This window comes from Amphibalanus amphitrite, unplaced genomic scaffold (assembly GCF_019059575.1).
Source record: "Amphibalanus amphitrite isolate SeventyFive unplaced genomic scaffold, NRLGWU_Aamphi_draft 000062F_arrow, whole genome shotgun sequence".
NCBI classification, from domain to species: Eukaryota; Metazoa; Arthropoda; class Thecostraca; order Balanomorpha; family Balanidae; genus Amphibalanus; species Amphibalanus amphitrite.
The window spans coordinates 194610-213339 of record NW_024881558.1 but is presented as its reverse complement, the minus strand read 5'-3'; the positions used below and the strand labels follow the sequence as shown (position 1 = coordinate 213339).

The 18730-nt window shown below is 49.5% G+C and overlaps 2 protein-coding genes across 3 annotated transcripts in view; both read left to right on the top strand.

The window, feature by feature from the left end:
* The window catches only part of LOC122378584, a 38348-nt gene that overhangs the window by 7330 nt on the left and 12288 nt on the right, over positions 1-18730 (top strand). The window contains exon 5 of one of the 2 annotated variants that reach the window (XR_006256043.1): positions 8450-8664. The exons of the other annotated variant lie outside the window; for it this stretch is intronic. The gene's annotated coding sequence lies outside the window, so the exon portion shown is untranslated. Of the gene's footprint in view, positions 1-8449; positions 8665-18730 lie in introns of those variants that run through there. 2 annotated transcript variants of the gene reach the window in all.
* Positions 450-2671, top strand: LOC122378585 (testis-specific serine/threonine-protein kinase 3-like). Its single transcript, XM_043359821.1, has one exon. The coding sequence runs from the start codon at positions 632-634 to the stop codon at positions 1727-1729; it is 1098 nt and encodes a 365-aa protein (XP_043215756.1). The 5' UTR covers positions 450-631; the 3' UTR covers positions 1730-2671.

Below are 18730 nucleotides of genomic sequence, written 5' to 3'. Positions count from 1 at the left end.
GAGCAGCCCATTGTCGGCAGCGGGGCCGGGCCCGGCGCCAGGCCTCGGCCGGGTGCGAGTGAATGCCCTGGAAACTGCGGGGTAAATGGCTAGGTGCAGGTCTTACGGTACGGACTTACCGTTCGAAACATATGGTTAGATCACGCATTTTTGTGATAGAGCAGCTGGAGACCTCTCGAGGGGGGAAACGGGTACGCAAGTATCATAGCATGCTTATTGTTAATTACTAATGGGCTATAGGACTGTTAATGAGAACCAAAGAACTTGAATAAAAAATAGCCATCACCCCACGGGATGCTAGTACATATGCCAAAGGAAAAGAGCAAAATCAAAATCTTACATCCAGTATTCAACCTATGATCGGGCTATAGAGCGGATATGGTGTTCGTCAAGAGAGGAATCAAAAGAAATTCGGAACGTGCGTGAATGGCATGAAACGAAACGGCTCAAATGAAACGCATTTTTCGCATTTCGACAATTTCACCGGATTCCTTGGCTTTTCTTATGTCATATTTTAAATTCACCGTAAATTATCAACTTTATTTATTGTGCTAACGCCAAATAATATTAAGCAAATTAAGTTTTATTCAACAGCATGGCCTGACTGAATTGCTTCACGTTTCGGTCAGCCATGGCATCTGACGTTGCATCGTTGGAGCCGTCCGCTGACGATGATGTCAAGAAGAATGCTGACGAACAAATCGATAAAGCAAAAGATGAGACGGTGCCCGACCAAACTGAAGCAACAACCGCCGATGATGCGGCCAAAAATGCTGCACCATCGGAAGCAGAAGAAAAGAAGGTTAGCGTTATGGAGGCACATGGGTATCTGCTCGGCACTATCCTTGGCACAGGCTCCTATGCTACCGTTAAAATGGCGTTCTCCTCGCGGCATAAATGTAAAGTTGCTGTGAAAATTGTTTCTAAGAAAAAGTCACCCACAAGCTATGTGCACAAGTTCCTACCAAGAGAAATTGATGCCGTACGCATACTGAGGCATCCCAACATCATATGCTTCCTTCAATCCATCGAGACCACCAACCGCGTGTATCTTATCATGGAAGTGGCCGATGGAGGTGACGTTTTGAAGGCGATACGAGATTCCAAACACATCGAGGAGCCGGACGCTGGCAGGTGGTTTGGTCAGGTCCTAGGCGCCGTCGATTACTGCCACAAACGAGGGGTCGTTCACAGAGATCTGAAGTGTGAAAATCTCCTCCTTGACCGTGCCAAGAACATCAAAATCACCGACTTCGGGTTCGCTCGCGTGTTCGATCCCAAGGAGGCGATGGAGCCGAGTAGCACGTTCTGCGGCAGCTACCCGTACGCACCGCCGGAGATTCTGCGCGGCATCGCCTACCACCCGCCGTCGGCCGACGTCTGGAGCATGGGCGTCATCCTCTTCACCATGGTGTTCGGCCGGCTGCCGTTCGACGACCACAACCACCGCACGCTCATCAAACAGGTGATGGCGGGCCCCGTGTTCCCGGCACGGCACGCCTACCAGCTCAAGGCATCCGCCGAACTCCGGGACCTGCTGGTCAAAATTCTGAAGCCGATGCCGGCGCGGCCCGGTCTGGACAGCATCAGACAGGATGCTTGGTTCGCCAAGCACTGCGCCGGCTCGGTGGTGGTGAAGCAGAGCAAGGACGGCACATCCTTGATGGAGGTGCTCAAAGAGGACGAGAGTCCCGCTGTCGAGTCGGAAGACGCTTTCTCCGAGTTCTGATCAGAGTCAGTGTGAGGTAAAGTCGCCACTAAGTTTGGTCTATCGGATTTGTGTTGGATGTGGAATTATGAAGACTTATAAGTTATAAGAAACCTTACATAAGTTGTGAGGTGCCAGTGTCTTCTGTTGATGACGTTATTATGGGTTCACGTTAAAACTTCTTCCCATGTCTACCACAAGAAACTTATAAGCTCCATACAAAGGAAATATATTCATAAAAAAGTTGCATCAACTGTGTGCATTTTGATGTACATTTTTTGTTGTAAACTATTGAGTAACGAACCAAGAAACATGATAGCGAGTGCAAAAAAGCTCATAGCACCCTCCACAATTAAAGGGCATGTCTGTGATACAATGCCATGACATTCATGATTCAATGAAAGCCGACGTCAGGCGGTCAATAACCACGTGGAGGCCTGCGGACATCTGGCGCGGACCGGTCCCGATTGGGTGCCGCTGCCCCCACCCCTCTGAGCACCAAACAGGAGCATTTTTCAGCCGCCACTGACACGGCCTGCATTGTGCCGCTCTGCTCTGGCGCCGGCCGCTGCCTTTTTGCCGCGCGCGCCGGTGACGGCAGGCTTTGTGACGTTCATTCGTCAGCGGCACAAAACCAGGCTGGTGGGCTCCCCTGGTCGGCTGGCGAGAGGAAGGGAATAGATCTCTGGACTGTGACGCACGGCGCACCCTTCCCGATCACACCAACAAACACGACTCTCCTGATCACAACGCAGCACTGGCGCACCGCGGGCTCGTGCAGCCGGGGGATCTGCCGGCGTGAGTTATGGCATTGTGTGTCTTGACGGATTGATACTTGTATTCTTTGGTCGGAATGCTTTTTCAAGTTTGGTTCAACTCAAAACTAAAGATTTTCAAAGTTCGCCGATGATATCCTGGGTTAGGTCATCAGAAAGGTGCTATTGAAAAATGAACAAATTTTAATGACTTTGTTTGCTAACCAGTATCGCATGTACTCGTAGGTAGTTCAGCGTTTCAGTTATAATTTTCTTATATCATTGAGAAGACCAGAGACAGGCACTACACACTCGCTGCATATCTTTTATCCTCAGAATTTCTGTCACCAAATCGCAACATTTTCTCTCGATGCGGAACGCACTTTTGTGTCTGCGCATTATTGATGCGAACAAAAACGCATTCAGTCTCACGCGTGCTCGTCATTTATGCATCCTATGTGCGGCATATGGTCCTGGCGGCGCGGCCGGTGCTGCCGGCACGGTGTTCTCTGCACTCGGGGGCGCTCCATCACGCGGGAACAAAGTCGGCCTGCTCAGCGCTGAGAGCCGTGCCGCTCCCGCCTCCGCGGCGGCGATTATTCGCGGCGCGAATGTATCAATGCGCCGAATTGGAGGTGTCAGTGGCGCTGAGCAATGACGTCCGATCGGTCATCGGCGGCGTCGGCGGCGCGTCGCGATCGGCGCGCCGCAGACGGAGTGACGCATTGTTCCGGTGCCGGTCCACGAGCGACGCATCCCGGCCCGGCGCCGTCCCGTGGGAACCGGGTCGGAAAAGGTGCCGCCCGGCGCCCTGGCACAGCCTGTCACCCCTGTCACCCCCCCCCCCGCTACAGACTATCGGGGACTTATTCTTATGGATGCATTAGCGGGCCCCGGAACTTCGGAAAAGTGTGGTTCGATACAGCATGACTCCCTGCCTCCAGTATGACTCCTTTTCAGACCATACCGATGAGACGCGAAAGAAGAAATGCGCTTCGAAGAGGAAACTGGTCAAATTATTTTGCCTTTGCCCAGAATCTTCGGCCGGACCCTCCTCCGTTACGATATTTCTTTCAGAGCTAGGTAATATTCCCCTCGGACCATTTCACCTTATTAGCTATAAACCAGTAGTTCTCTGATGAAGCATGGCCGAGGATCAGACACAGACAATTTCGTCCGAAATGAACAACAGACGCTGAGTGCGCACAAAAGACGCCGAGGGGACCTGCCGAGTCCCCTCGGCCCTCAGCACAAGCTGCTGAGACCAATATCGGGATCGATCACATGCCGCACCATCCAGAGAACAACAGACAAGGAACAGCGGAACCACTTCAGAGATGAATATTGTCTGAGTCGTGCCACCGAGACGAATATTCACCAAGCCCCATCGTCACTTGCAGCTCACCATCACTATCTTCCTCTCGTCTCTCGCCTGCCCGATGCGTACATACATATGATTGTACCGTCCATTGTTGAAGTCCTGCCGTCACCTGCAGTTCGCCATGGTCTCTTCTCGTCTCCATCCGTCACTCTTCTGAGGTTCTTCTAGTCTCTCGTCTCCCTCTCGTCTCTCGCCCGTCCGCTACGTACCGTCAGCCACCCTGATGTCTCTAGCTCCTTCCTTCTGGGTGTAGTTCGGCGCCCGAGTGACCGTCCACTATTGATTACAATCGTCCGGCAGGGGAAGGGAGCGAGGCGAGCAGCGGGCGCGACGATTAATAGGCGGCCAGATAAGGTATTGATAGTGGCCCTGTGCCGAGTGTCGAGGGGTGGCCGGAGGAGCCAACCCCCCCCCCCCCCCCCCAACAGCGACGATTGCCTCTCCAGTTCGATAGCCGCGGGGAGACGACACGTGCTTCAGATTTCCAGAGGCGGCGCGAACAAAGCGGTCGGTGCGAGACGACGGGAGTCTGATAGGAAACGGACGGCACCGGAATGAAGGCCGGGAAATGGGCTGCTGCTGCTGCTGCCGAGCGGCAGGGATGTCAGGTCGCACCGGTGCCGGCGGGTGCACCGGCAAACGAAATAACGACGAGACTTCGCTGGAGCCCTATCGGGACGTTTTAGCTACCCCATCTCCGAGAGCATCTTTTATGCGAATCAATACTTTATGTACCTATAAGGCATAGGCACGAATTTTCTTAGAATACATCGGTCTTTATAGACTTGTACTTTATAGAGTTGTACTTTTTCGTTTGCATCATTGCGAATTCCTGTTTTTAAAACTTTTTTATTTAGTCGTCCACACTTGAAATCGAGATCTTTAACCGTGGACCAGCTTCATAATATATTCTGTAGCAAAGAAAGGATCTGCCGACAGTCATCTGCCAATGCTTTTTGCTTAATGCCATCCCTTAGCTTCGATTCTATCGTTTGTCAAATCTGTCATGTTGGTATTCTCATAGACCAATATGATAAAAAACAGTGCATAGTCTAGGGATGTCAATTACAGAAAATCAGGATACTGATACCAAACCAAATACCAACCAAAACCATGGGAGAATACCGAAACCGAGCCAACTTGGAAATAACGGGGAAATACCAACTTTTTGCCAAATTCACAGCCTCTTATACATTAGCCAGGATTCGTAATACCAACAAAATACCGAAAACTTTAGAATGGAAATACCAAATGCCAAGCTGCTATCGGTTTGGTATCGGCATGTATCGATATACCAAAAAGTTGATATCCTATTGACATCTCTAATGCATACCTTACCCTAAAATCAAGACTGGCTGCGGTGACCAGATGATTTTAAAATCCTCTTCAACTGCGTGAAAGTTGAGGCGTTCATCTTTTTACCTCAGAATCGCTCATTTCAGAGGATTAAAAGATAATTATCTAAAGCACACAACATGGAAAAGGATAGGTAGTGGAATTCAAAGATGAAAGCAGAAAGTAGGTATAGCATCTTTCATTGATTTAATACTTACAGGGTGTCTCAAAAGTTCGTTCACAGGTACCAGCCATGCTTTTTTGTCAATAATTCTGAATCAACTAGAAATTAACAGTCGAAATTTTGCATGGGCATTGGTGACAACCTTCCTCAAGCAGTCTCATTGTTTTCAAGTGCATTCGACCCTTCATGAGCTCACAAAAAGGGTTCACCTCTGACCATGGATCAGGCACGAAAATGTAGGTTGCAAAGTCGGGTATGTTGTGAAACTCTCTGTTTCAGGAGTAATGGGAATGGTTAAGTCGGAAATGACACATGGCTAAGTGTCGGCGAGGATGAGCGCAACATGATGATCATCTCATAAAAACGGTGGCTAAAATTTTTGAAGGACGAAACCATGCGAGACTAACGGCGTTTTGAACGACCCTCGCACGACAGCAGACTCGTGTTCCGGAAAGCAGCTGAAAATGCGGTCATAACTATGGAAAACTGGCAAGAAGGTCACAGACAGAGGTTACCCATTTTCAAAAAGTGCAGGTCATCGTAAAATAAAGACAAATTATAATTTAAAATTGTTTATAATATCTATAACGCTAATTATTGGGGACAATAACACAAAAATCGTCAATGCCAAGGACACCTGACCCTCCAAAAGTGTCAGTTATTGTAAAATTTTATCTAACGAAGTTTCAAGAGGCAGATCTGCAGCGAATAATTTTCTTTTAAACACAAAATCCCGATAAAACCACACGTTGGACAGGTTTGGGCCGTTTACAAAGCAGAACATCTCCCGAGTAAAACACTCCGCAACCGAGCGAAGGTCTTGGCATGGGGAATGACGAGCGCTTGGAATTTGCAAAATTTGCACAATGTGTCTGAGAAACAGACGTCCGACACATTCTGCTACCATATGATGCGAAAAATTTACTCCTGGTACTTCCCGTTTGTTCAGGACTGGGGTCGTTTTGAAAAGGAAAATGGCGCTTGGGATGTCGGCGCCAGTCATTCATGAAGGAGTTAGCGCCAGATAATGCCTACAAAATACTCAAGAATGGTGCCGATGCAAGCTGTCGGCTTTCAGGGAAAATCAGATGTTGCCGGGGAGCTAGTCAAAACTAAATCCGACGCAAAAACTGCAGGGGATTCCCCTGCAAGAGCTTGAAAGCTGGTAACCTTTTATCAGCCTCCGGCAGCTGACGGAGCAACAAAAATCGGTATGGGCAAATATTTTTGGAGATACAACAAAGGGGTTGGTTTCCAACCTTCTTAATCAGTTGTCAAAGCATGCATATTTGTCTAGTGTACACACAGACACCAAAACCTTATACTTTTGGCCGGTTCTTATATGCTTTATTGGCATGGGAAATGTGTGAACGAACTTTTGAGACACCCTGTACTCTGGCCATGCGTCATATGTCAAACGGACAAGCCTTTGGTCGCTTACCTACATGCCAGCGTCCTAAAATGTTGACCGTTCTCGGATACCTACGTAATTGAATATCAGGGTCTTTGATAGTGAATGTTACTTTTGAACATTTAGTTAGGAGCTCTTAATTTATCACTTCCGCGTGAATTTTATGTGCGTATTGTTGCAAATTGATTAGGGTTTTGTCCCAAAAAATAAAAAATTCACAACGCCAATTTTCCTTCACGGAAAAGCAGAGTATGTCGACACCACTAAAACGCATTACGGATTACGGTCGACGGACAAGTCTTCATCCATTGGCTCTCCCCTGGGTCAACACTGAACGGGGTGGCTTACCTCAGGCTGCTCAAGGAATGCTTCTGCCTCAGGTCAGGGACAAGGTTCAAAGAGACGGCCTGTGGTTCCAGCAGGATGGTGCCACAGTGCACACCATGGCAGCTGTTGCGCCAGTGGCTGATCGAGAATTTCGAAGAGCGCGTTATCAGCCGCCTCACCGAGCGACCATGGCCACCACGGAGTCCTGACCTCTCCCCGCTGGACTACTGGCTTTGGGGAGTCGCATTGGCAGATCTGAGACAAAACCCTCCTGCAGCCATCCACTGTGAACCACAGTGGAGAGGTTTACTGGAAGCCTGGACCCAGACGTTGTGAGGCGCGGGGTCGACACTTTCGTCAGAGGGCCGAAACGTGTGCCTTAATTAAGGGCGATACAGTGGAAAATTCCTGAGGAGCATTAAAATGAAAGTTGTGTGTGCAAAAACGCTAATGTGTTTCTGTTTCATGTGATGGTACATATTACATGAGGAACATATATGTCCTGAGAAATAGCTCTTTCAAAAGTAACATTCATTATGAAAGACCCTGGTGATAGCAAAGCACCTTCCAAGCTGGCTGCCTTGCGGCACAGTATAACTGCAGGCGCTCTTCACTAGTGACATCTATCGACCGGAATCGAAGCTCCACACCATATGCACTTCTCTCATCGGAGTGCGAAGATCTTCTACGTGTGGGGTATTTTAGTGTCTTAGTCAGCTCTAGATTCAGAACATTTCACGCCATTTTTATATCTCTCAACATATATGCATTATAGTTACCGTTCCTATTGCTTACCTACGTTCCTCATGAGGCAATGGTCTCGCCCGGGATGTGATGTGGGCCGGTGGCCGCGGAGGGGCTGTGCCCCATGGCCACATCTTCTGCAAGTGTGGGTCAATAGCCTGGCGCTTGGGCTAGTAGGTACCTGGAAATTAGGTTTGAATTAAGTTAAAAGCGCTCACATTTTTATTTAATCATAAGTTTTTGTTGTTTCAACATCTCGGTAGATGGCTACTGCGTCGATGGTTAATTATAGGCGGCGGAACGGGGAGGGCACCGGGGCACCGTGCCCCCCTTTGATTTTGACATTTTAACATTAGGAAATGTCAAAATGTATGGAAAGAATGGGACCAAAAGTCGGCAGTGCCCCCCCCCCCCCTTAATTGAAGGTGTTCCGCCGCTACTGGATGGTTTTTAACAGAACACGCTTCTGCTCAGTGAGATTCTGTGTGAGGTGATGTGTTCGCACCAGACTTCAACCATCAGTTTGCATTATTACAGTCTTGCTTCACAAACGTGAACGTTCGCTCAGTTTGCTAACATCAGTCCTCGCCCCTCTCGTTCCCAGCGGTGTTAAAATTTCATCTAGGATGGGGTTCGACGTTCGTAAAACAATGTGGATTCAAACCCATGCACTACATGCTGTGAACGGAGCAGCAGCCATGCATGTGGGCGTCTCACTGGCTCCATGACCGCTGCACGGTGTGCCGATTACGGTCTGGGAACCCCGACAAGATGGTGACAGCGGCACAGTCACCGGCGCTCCGTCTGCTGCTGCCACCTACAGGCGCCCGCCCGAACTACCGACTGGCCGCTCGCCCGCTCTGCAGCAGAAATCCGATTACTCGAGTAAAAAGTGTCTGACAATCATAGCAGGGATTTAGCGTGCATTAGCGAGTAATCCCGCTGAGCTGCTCTGGCCGGGCCGGGCCAGAGTGGATTCACGGCAGATCGCCGGCCGGTGCGGGGGGGGGGGGGGACAGGAGGGCCACGACGAGTGCCGCCGGCGCAATAGGTGCCTCCCAGAGTCGTCTGAACGGGGCCGGCGTTATTTGCAGCTAATCCGGCGCCCAGAGAGCGAAATGACGCCGTATTGAGCCGCGAACTACGACCGTTTGTGGCGAATGACCGGGGTGTCGGCACCGTGCGAGCTACGTGATGGGACTGACGGACACCCCCTCCACAGGGGAGAGAGCCCACGGTAAAGCGGCCAGTATACCACTGAGACCCAATAAAGTATACGAGAAGAAAAGGACGATTTTGCAATGTCATTTTAGTTATTCAATTATAATTCACGGCACAAGTGGTCCTATTTCTGCTTTTGCGACGACATTGAAATAAAAACCATTTGAATGGAAAGGTGGGTGTTAAACATGTTTACTATTGCTTCCCGGGATACCCCGTTGCCGTGTTTTGCACCGATGGATGCTGCAGAGGGTCTTTACCTCAACTGCCGGGTGATCGACTCTCCCGTACGGCCCTAGTTATAGGCTGCGCGCCTCGCTCCCGGCCAATGATAAAGGGGCTCGTGAAATAAATGCACGATGATGCTGGGTTTTATGACCATGCAATCTTTCAGGATGACATGTATATAAACGGGTTCGTATTAATTTTGCTGGGATGATTCACGCCACTGCTGTGCTATTATGCTTTAAATGAAGCCAGTTAAAATAAAATACTTATTTATCAAGTTTTTTTCATAATGTGACCCTGTGTCGTGCCTTAGGATGTGCTAATATTGCATCTGCTGAGCATTATAGAACTATTGCAATTTGCAATGTTCCATTTCCTGGCCCTCTGCCAGACACCATCAAGATGCAATAAACAAAGGCAAGACGGACAGCCACTCAAAGTGAAACGCTGAAGACAAGTGCATTATGGAAACAGGAAACATGAAACACGTTAAGTTACACGCATTGTTTTAGTATTTTCTTCGCTCTGCCCTCGATCTACCTTATAGAACTTCATAAAATTCCAATAAAACAGATTGTGAAGGCCCAAAAGAGCGCCTATCAAATATGATACCGACGATGCATAAAGTTTTGTTTTTGCTTGCACTTTATGCTTGCCGTTTGATTCCAATGTCCCGGACTGCTATTCATAACTGCATTGTTTTTCCATCTGCCAGCGACACAAGAGTGCCCACCCGTAGCTTCTTATGCCGTTTGTAAGTATTTGGACATGTGTGCCAGGGCGGTTCCGTAATAAAATGCACAGTACCTATCATTTTACATTGCAAAAAAAGAGTTAAAGTGGGATCTTGAAAAAATGGTTAACAAGCTGTCCAAGCGTATTGATGAACACAGGTAGGTATATCTTACTCAGCGAAGAAGCTTGCATGAGCAAAATTTTCACATTGCTATCGCCAGGCGTTTCAATACCGATCAATTGTTTTACCTTTCCCACAAGCAAGTAAAAAACTTAATTTCAATCAGGCCGATGAGGCAAAGGTACCTTTGTGGATTATAGCCTTAGATAATTATTAGTAATGATGATAATGAAGTCAATGATGATATATGTAGGTCGTGGAATAGGAATAATGCTGCTGCTGCTTCTCATGATGATGATAATATCAATTCTTTAGCCACTTATTGGCACGAGCGTGCAATACAAGTAAAGGTAGGCAAGGCTACAAGAAGGCAATGCAAGCATACTGAGCCCTCATTCCATACGAGGCATCATCTCTTTTCGCGCCTGGTCCCTGGCCTGGCTTATGAAGATAATGATGATGAAAGCAGAGAACTAATAAACCCATATTTGCTGGGGATTGTGCGGATCCGCGTCATTAATCTTACGTCTGTTTTTCATTCTACTTTTTAAGTTGTCTAACTTTTTCCGAGAAGTTCCCTTTGTTGGCACATTCTGTTTCAACAACTGCCAACTCAGGAAGGCGAATTGCGGTTGTAATGGCTTAATGATGTTCTTCAAAATATCCAATGAAAATCTCCCATCCAGTAAGTCAATGATAAATGAAAAATAATACCGCAAAATACGTGCGCAAAATTAGAGGGATGTTACGCGATTACGACTATTTGGAAAATTTGCTGTCTGCCCGAAGTGGTCCAGGGCCGTTATACGAGCTCCATGGCCTGTCTCATTAGGTATGCTGGCTTATTTTGTCGTAACCCGTCACCATTACGCATACAAGAGGACTAGATTGCGGCATTAAACTCTCCACCAAGTGTCATGTGTTGTGCACGGCTCACAAATTTTGCCGAGATGCGACGCCATTAAAAATTAAGAAGACGTTAAAACTACCAAACAAAGCTCGCGTTCGCCCGTGCCGCTCGGCGCAGTTTAATGATGGCAATAAAGCAGCACAAAGGAGACAACTTTGAGCCGATGACGTCACTTTACTTGTATGCTAAAACAAGGGTAGTAAACGATGGAGACGTTACAGTCTCCAGCTGCCGGCATCGGTGTCAGAGGACGGAGTAACGGTTCGGGTGGGGGAGGGCAAGGCTGTAGTCCCATGCTCGGCCACAATACCGACTGGCGACCATAGGCGGCGGAACGGGGAGGGCACCGGGGCACCGTGCCCCCCTTTGATTTTGATTTTGGCATTTTAACATTAGCCCTATGGGCGTTGCATGGAAAGAATGGGACCAAAAGTCGGCAATGCCCCCTCCCCCCTTAATTGAAGGTGTTCCGCCGCTACTGCTGGCGACTGTCCTGCTTAGGGGGCATTGAGGAGACTGCCGGCTGCACGCTGCTTTAAACGAAATCAGCTACAATTCAGCTGAAAACTGGAATATTCTGCACTCATTTGCTTCTCTCGGATATTCACTAATCACTTATGATAAAAGCAAATAACTTATATGTGGGTCGGTGCATTTATAGATCAATATAGGAACAACGTTATCTGGCTGCTGGCCTGACTGGATTGTGACACTTGCTGACGTCGATGTAGCAAACATGTGAAGAAAATCCTACGAACATAACGCACGAAAACGGCACAGCTTTGTGGCGCGCTGCCCTTCGCAGACAGCAATGCAGGGTAGCTTAGAAGGCATGTAGGAGCGTTGTGTTTCTTTTGTAAGCTGAATACACCTATCGTCACATGCATGTGTTGACTCCACGACTGCTTTTTCAACAGTTTCCGCCCAGATTTTTCCAATTATCATTTCCCGAATCTCGGAAGCATGGTGTTCAACGGCTAGTTGACTGGTATACCCCTGTCCCAGCATTCCGGCGATGACACGCCCCACTGCCAGTGACGTCACACGCTGCTGTGACGTCACTTAGTACACAGGTAGGCCGTATCGGCCCGAAGGTAATAGTTAGACCGTCGTCGATTAGAGCCGTTGGCAAGGTGCCGTTGGTTGGTCGGCTCATGCGGTCATGGCGCAGGGCTGGACCGTTTCCGCAGTGGTCCAATGGCTCCCCGTCTGAGGCGACTGACTCATTGGTAGCCCCCCCCCCCCTCCCCTACCTCAGCGGGCCTCCACCGCCCACTTGCCCACCGAGTCGAACTGAGTAATGCCCATTGATCAGACAGCCGCTGACACTGAGCTCGTATCTCTCAAAATCAAGGCTGTTTCTTGCTATCAGCCAATGTTTATTAATATGTGGTTCAGCGTTATCGTTCCAGATCTAAAGACGTAATTTTATTGCTCAAACATGCTTCATTCACGTAAGCGCGCGTCATAACAGTTGAGGATTGATCAGCGCTCGGTATGCGTTTATCACCATTCTCATATATCGTATCCAGTCAGATCTTGTTTTGAAAGCTCACCACAGTCTACCTGGTTTTCCTTTTGAGGATACATGTACGAAACACGGAGTGACTCTCCAGTTTTCAGCCATCAACAGTGCATCTCTGGACCCTGGCGTTCGAACTTCAGCGCCACCATATCGGTCATCGAGCGTATTTCTCGAGCTCGTGGGTGGCCCAAGATCGGAACAAGATACCGGGACACAACGTCGGTTCCACTAGTGTAAATGCAGCATAATTTAGCGCGGAAGATCAGCGACCCTACTTACAATCGCAAATGCCTCAGCCAGTCTCAGGCAATACATGCGCTCGAGCTGCTTCTTCCCCAGTTTCCAAACCCGATCTGGGGTAGACGACCGCAAAACAGTGAAGTGTGAAGAACAGATGAAAGTGCGTGGACTCATAACTAGTAGGTACCCTTCCTAACGTAAAAACAGTGTTTCTGACCTGTTGTGCATTTGTGCAACATATACATGTATGTAATTGAACAGTTGGCACACATCGCTAGCATGCTGGCTTAATCCTGCCCTCTCTTGCACATTCTGCAATGCAATATGCGGATGCCGGCCGTCGGCCACGGGCAGGGAGGATTGGGTCACACGGCAACGCCCACTCGACTGCACCAGTCCGACATTCACCGTCACAGCGGGGACTGCTGCACGGTGATGTCCTGTCTGGGTGCAGACAACCGACCGCAGACAGCGGTACAAATCAGCTGGTGGTCAGACATGAGCAGGCCAGCCGACACGACGAATGATGCCGCGTCCCAGACAGCTTGTAAAGGCGCAGCGCTCCTCGTAACCCGCCGCGAGCGGACCGTCGAGCTGACAGTCGAGTGGCGGGCGGGGATGTAAGGGTAGTCGGAGCGGTCTGAGAGACTGACTGGGAGCGGGTACTCGTGACAGCGGCTGTGTCACTCCACTGAGTACTGGCAGCTCTGAATGCCGACAGTGAGCGCTGTGCAGCGGTCACGGACTAGATGGAGAGCACCACCCCGCGGAGCATACGCCCGGGCTGCAGGCGACTGGTCACCCTCGGACGGAGCCGGCCAGTGCACAGCGTGCCCGAGTCACTATGATGCAGCTCTGGTCTTTTCACAACAGCTGAAGAAACACAGTGAAAAGCCCGCACCAGGTCGAGGACATTGATAAATCTGAATCTGTGTAGGTAATAGGCCACTAACATTCAAGGCTCTGATGGCAGCTTCAGACTCAAACTTACTAGATAGAAGCTTTTCTAACTACACTGACGCGTGCTAGTTCATGCGCCGTTGACACTCGTATCAATACGAGTATATCATGTGACTCTTCTATCATCATGTGTGACACTCCTATCACCTTTATGACGCTCCAACCACCCAAGGTGAGGTGATTCTCTTATCACCTTGGGCGGCGCTCCCATCACCCCGAGGTGGCGCCGTCATCTCCGAGCGACCACCCCGGCTCGCCGGCTGTATAATCACCCATCCCGCTAACGAGCCAGCCCTCCGACAGGTCGACCAGTCAGCGGGCCGGACTGGCCCCAGTCCGACCCCCGGCCGTTCCGTCAGTGTTAACACGGCGCTGGACGTCACTCAGGCTCCTCATACATACCCATGGCGGTCGCGGCGCGGCGCCCGGTGCGTCAGCGGCCCTCCAGAGGTGGCGGTCTGCTAATTAGTCAGCGGCCGTCACCCCTTACCAGCAGTCGGCTCGGACCTCCAGCATTGGCAGGTGGTAATAAGGAGCCGCGCGGCCGGTGAGGGGTAATGGCCGGGTGTGCGGCACCCCGCCGGCTCCCCGGGTGCGTGCGGTCGACCCTCCTCGGGGAAGGACGGAGCGCCACGCACCTCCGCTGATGGTGCTGCGCCAGACGCTAGAGGCGGCAGGGAAACATTCCTACGCGTCCGGGGCTCGGCGCAGGCAGAACAGGGAACCGAAGGAACGCCGTGCGATGGGAGATTTTTTCCAGGGACCTCTGCAGTTTGCACAAATTGGGAGCGGACGTTTTACGGCGTCTCTCAGCTAACGATACAACCGACCACCCAGGCTCCAACGCCCGTCTGATCACTGACAGAAAACGGTCTTTTACAGAACACTGTCTTTCTCTTATCGTGCCCTTAGTTCTGAGAGGGAACTTTTATTTTTATGACGACTATGGCATGGAAAATTGAGAACCAGAATAGATAAACGGAAGCCGTCTAACCTCAATAGTTATGAATTTGATGTTGCTATGTTATAAAGACAGTTTCCGTTTCCTACGTCGGTGGATGTTTGCCTAAAGAGTTGTCAAGAGAGTGATGGACACATCCGATCTCACCGAATTGGCTTGTGGTCACAGTTTTATATCCCCGTCTCCGGAGCTACCTGAGGGGGGTGACCGGATGGACTCTTTGACCACGACTTGGATCGGAGGCGGCTCCCACAGACACACGGCTTCTGTGGCTGTCTGCGGTGCACATCACATCCTGTCGGTACCGCGAGGAGGGCCGCCTGGGGCGCTCCGCCAACCGCCGGGGGGCACTCGTCCATCAACGTAGCAGCTACCGCACGCCGGCCGCAGAGGGCGTGACGCACTGCGGACTGCGGAGAATCGGCAGAAACGGTCGAATGCTGACAGAAAGAAGGCGACACGCGGAACACAGCGTGCAGAAAAAAATGTGTCAGCGACTGGACTGTCCGTCTGCTATTGAGTATGGAGGTCGAACTGTGAGTGATGTGGCTGGAAGGGTTGGTGGGTGAGATGGGAAAACTTATGGGGAGACTGTGGTCAGAGCGGGAAGAGGATGAGGGGTTTGATTATTTGAAGCACCGCCGTCTTGACAGGCGGAGGTTGTAACCAAGTGGGCAGCTCCCAGCCCCAGAATACTGGTGGTTTATATGGGTGGCTAGGATAAGTGGAGTCCTTCCCGGCCTAATGTGACGTGAAATGGTGATTACTGGGGAAAGTCGAGGTGGAGTCGGTTTTACCAGGACGTATGGGGCATTGTGTGGACTGGTGGTGGGGCACCAAATGTGGGTGCCCGGAATGACACCGGGTAAGGATGTCTAAGCAAACAGGACAAAAAAAAAATTGCCTTTTGTGGAAGTGTCTGAAGGCGGACATTTGGGACATTCCATTTTCCAATTACTTAGCAAAATAGATAAGCATCGGTGACTGCTAGGTCATCAAAACCGGAAACTGAATTGTATTTTGAACAGTTTTCACTTACATAGATCGCGATTTATTTTATAAGCGGAATGGCCGTCCCAGTTTCTTCCCAGAAAAACTGCCTTGTCCTGATTCCAACGACCTCTTAATCACGGCAGCGCTCTCAATTGCACTGTTCTCCCACATAAAAATAACTCATCCCCATATATCGTAACTGATTGAGCCCATAACGAAGTCAAGTGGGCGCCACGCGACCGGCAAGGTCGTGCCGCCGCCGCGACCAAACCGCTAGACGACGCCCGCCGCCGCCGACATCCTGGAGCGGCCGTCGCCGCCGCGCCCGCCTCGCCATCAGCGCGGCACATTTACATTTTATGCGGCTCCGATAGCGCGGTGGTTCCCAGCCGGTGGTCGGCGTTCCCACTGCGCGGCCGGGCGGGGCGCTGCAAGGCGACCGGCCCGGCCCGCGGGTCAGCGGGTCACGGGCCGCGACCCGCAGTCAGCGCGGTCGCAGCGGCCCGGCCCGAGCTCTAGCCCATTCGGCTCCACTTCACCCCAACCCGAACCATCCGGCGCGGCGTCAGAGGGGTGCGGCTGACAGTTGCGGCTGAGGAATGCATTAGTTTCGGTGCATTTTGGCGGCCCGAAATTCACAACGATGTTTGAAACTCATTATTTTCACTAGTCTAGTAAGTTGAATATTATTTTACCTATTTAATGCCCAAACCGCTCACAGTTGTCGATCCAAAACAGGAAGACTGATCCTTAAATGGTGGTCTGTAGAATGGAAGAGCATGCAATTAGGTTATGACTTATGAACGTCCTTCTTTTTCCTTAATTTGACTTCGCATAGCTTTCGGCTGCTCAATTTGCAGGTTTTTGTCCTTCATTCAATACATACGCACTGTTAATATTTTTTTTTTATTTATTATGACGTATCGTGAATGTAACTACAACTTATATCGAAGAAATTAGCACAAGAAGTTCACATTAGCCATTTCGATAGGGCGTCAGCACAACCACTCGCACAAGCACAGCACATCAATGTGTTTGTCAAACACCGTCATCATTAACCCATTCATTTGTCTCAAGCCAAGGGACCACCTCTGTTGACGGCTCATTACCATTCCACAAGCAATGAGGTACCGTCCTGAATAGCATCGTAATTAATTAACGGCCCTTGTGCGAAATTGCTTACGGTGCATTTGGAAGCAGGGCGAGGGTCGTTTCTCACAGTTGTCGCGTTTCTGCGTGAGCAGACGAGTGCGGAGTTGTGGATAAGTTCTACTAAATACGACCGAGGGAAAAATTAAGGGTCGCTAGAAAAAGATTGTGCATATAATCTGTCGAGAGAGAAAGGCCGCGGCACTGACCGAAGGGGGGCTGGGGACATTGCGACTGGGTGCAGCCAGCCAAAGGATTGCGGAGATGCTCAGAACACTCTGGGCATAGGAGGAGGAACTCTAAAATGCATTATGGCCACTACTTTAAAACAACTCAGAGGTCTAAAGCACCAGACAAACAGGGTTGGCGGCCAAATCTGGGACAACAGAGCTTGTCAAAGGGGGCGGGAGCAACTTATGCAGATTGTGCGCGAAGGCAGAGGAGCTAACGACGTTTTCCGAGCAATAAAGTGCTAGGGACAATGTCTCACCATTATTTCTTGGGAAACAAACAGAGTGGTGGCCGGAGATGTGACAACTTTACCGAGCCTATGAAAGGCATTTCCTCTTGGCAGAGTCGCTATTCCTGTCCTTCAAATAGTGAATGGGAATTCATGGCGGGAGAAAATGGGAAATTAGTAATATATCCTTTTTCTCCTGTCGTCGTTCCCTTAGCGTGTGGGGTTATAGTAAGGCGCTTTTAGTAAGACGCTCACAAGGAGGATGCGCACACGCGACGGGAACGTACGGCCTTTAACAGCCAAAAGGTGAGGTTCGGACGCATGATGGAGCGAACGAGTGAGAAGTGCACTAATTCACGATAGGGTATCCTATTGTCGTAATACCTTTCCACTTGGATGATTATCAGTTCTAGTTCTGTGGGACTTTAGAGTCATCTTATATACTTTTACTCAGGTTGATAAATTAATGGTATACTTTTCAGAGTTTCAAGAGTACATAGCATGTATTTTCTATTTAAATGATGGCAAATATTTCGACCCCCATTGAGGAGCCTTTTTCAATGCGCAATTATATAGCATAGTAAACGGTGACCGCACCGTTAGTAGAGCCCTTTGTGCTTAGTGAACTTCTCATCAGACCAGTAGCTTTCATGGTACATCTTCCCAACATTTTTTTTTCTTCCGACAGCTTTTTATCATGAATATGCGTTTGCATGTCATTATAAGTCGTACAGCACGTCTCACGTAGACAATTTTCGCATTCCTTAATTAAGCTACAAGGACCGCCGTGGAAAAACTCATTAATGATGCATGCACATTTCTGGAGAAGTGCCCTTAATGTTCCTTTTGGTGGATCTTGATCTGCACTTGTGCATCATTACTCTATCCAAGCCAGTAATCAGAGATAATTTCTCGCCTCGAATGATACTTGAATCCAACGCAATTGCTGGAAACTTGAAGTTACCGAGATGGAAAGTTTGCCAATAACAGTTATGAATGGCACAGTACGTCGCGAAATGGTGACAAATGTGAAAACTACGCACCCAGAATGTTTATGTTATGCGCCAAACAGGCTGCGTGGGGCTTTACGAAGTTCAACATAAAATGGCGGAACACATTTTATGGGTCTTCTCGTCACATACCACATAAACACATATACAACTTCGGAGACGGACAACAGGAGGATATTACGTTATGGAAAGGAATAATCATTATCCGCTCAACACGGTAGTCATTCTGCAAATGCTGGGCGTCATAACAACTGAGTCTGTTTGCACACAAAGCAAATTTGACTTTGATACTGGCATTCCCCCGAAGACAAACAACTTCCCGCATTCAATTCCGCTTCTGTTGAGCCGAATGAGGTATCGATCTCCACCGAA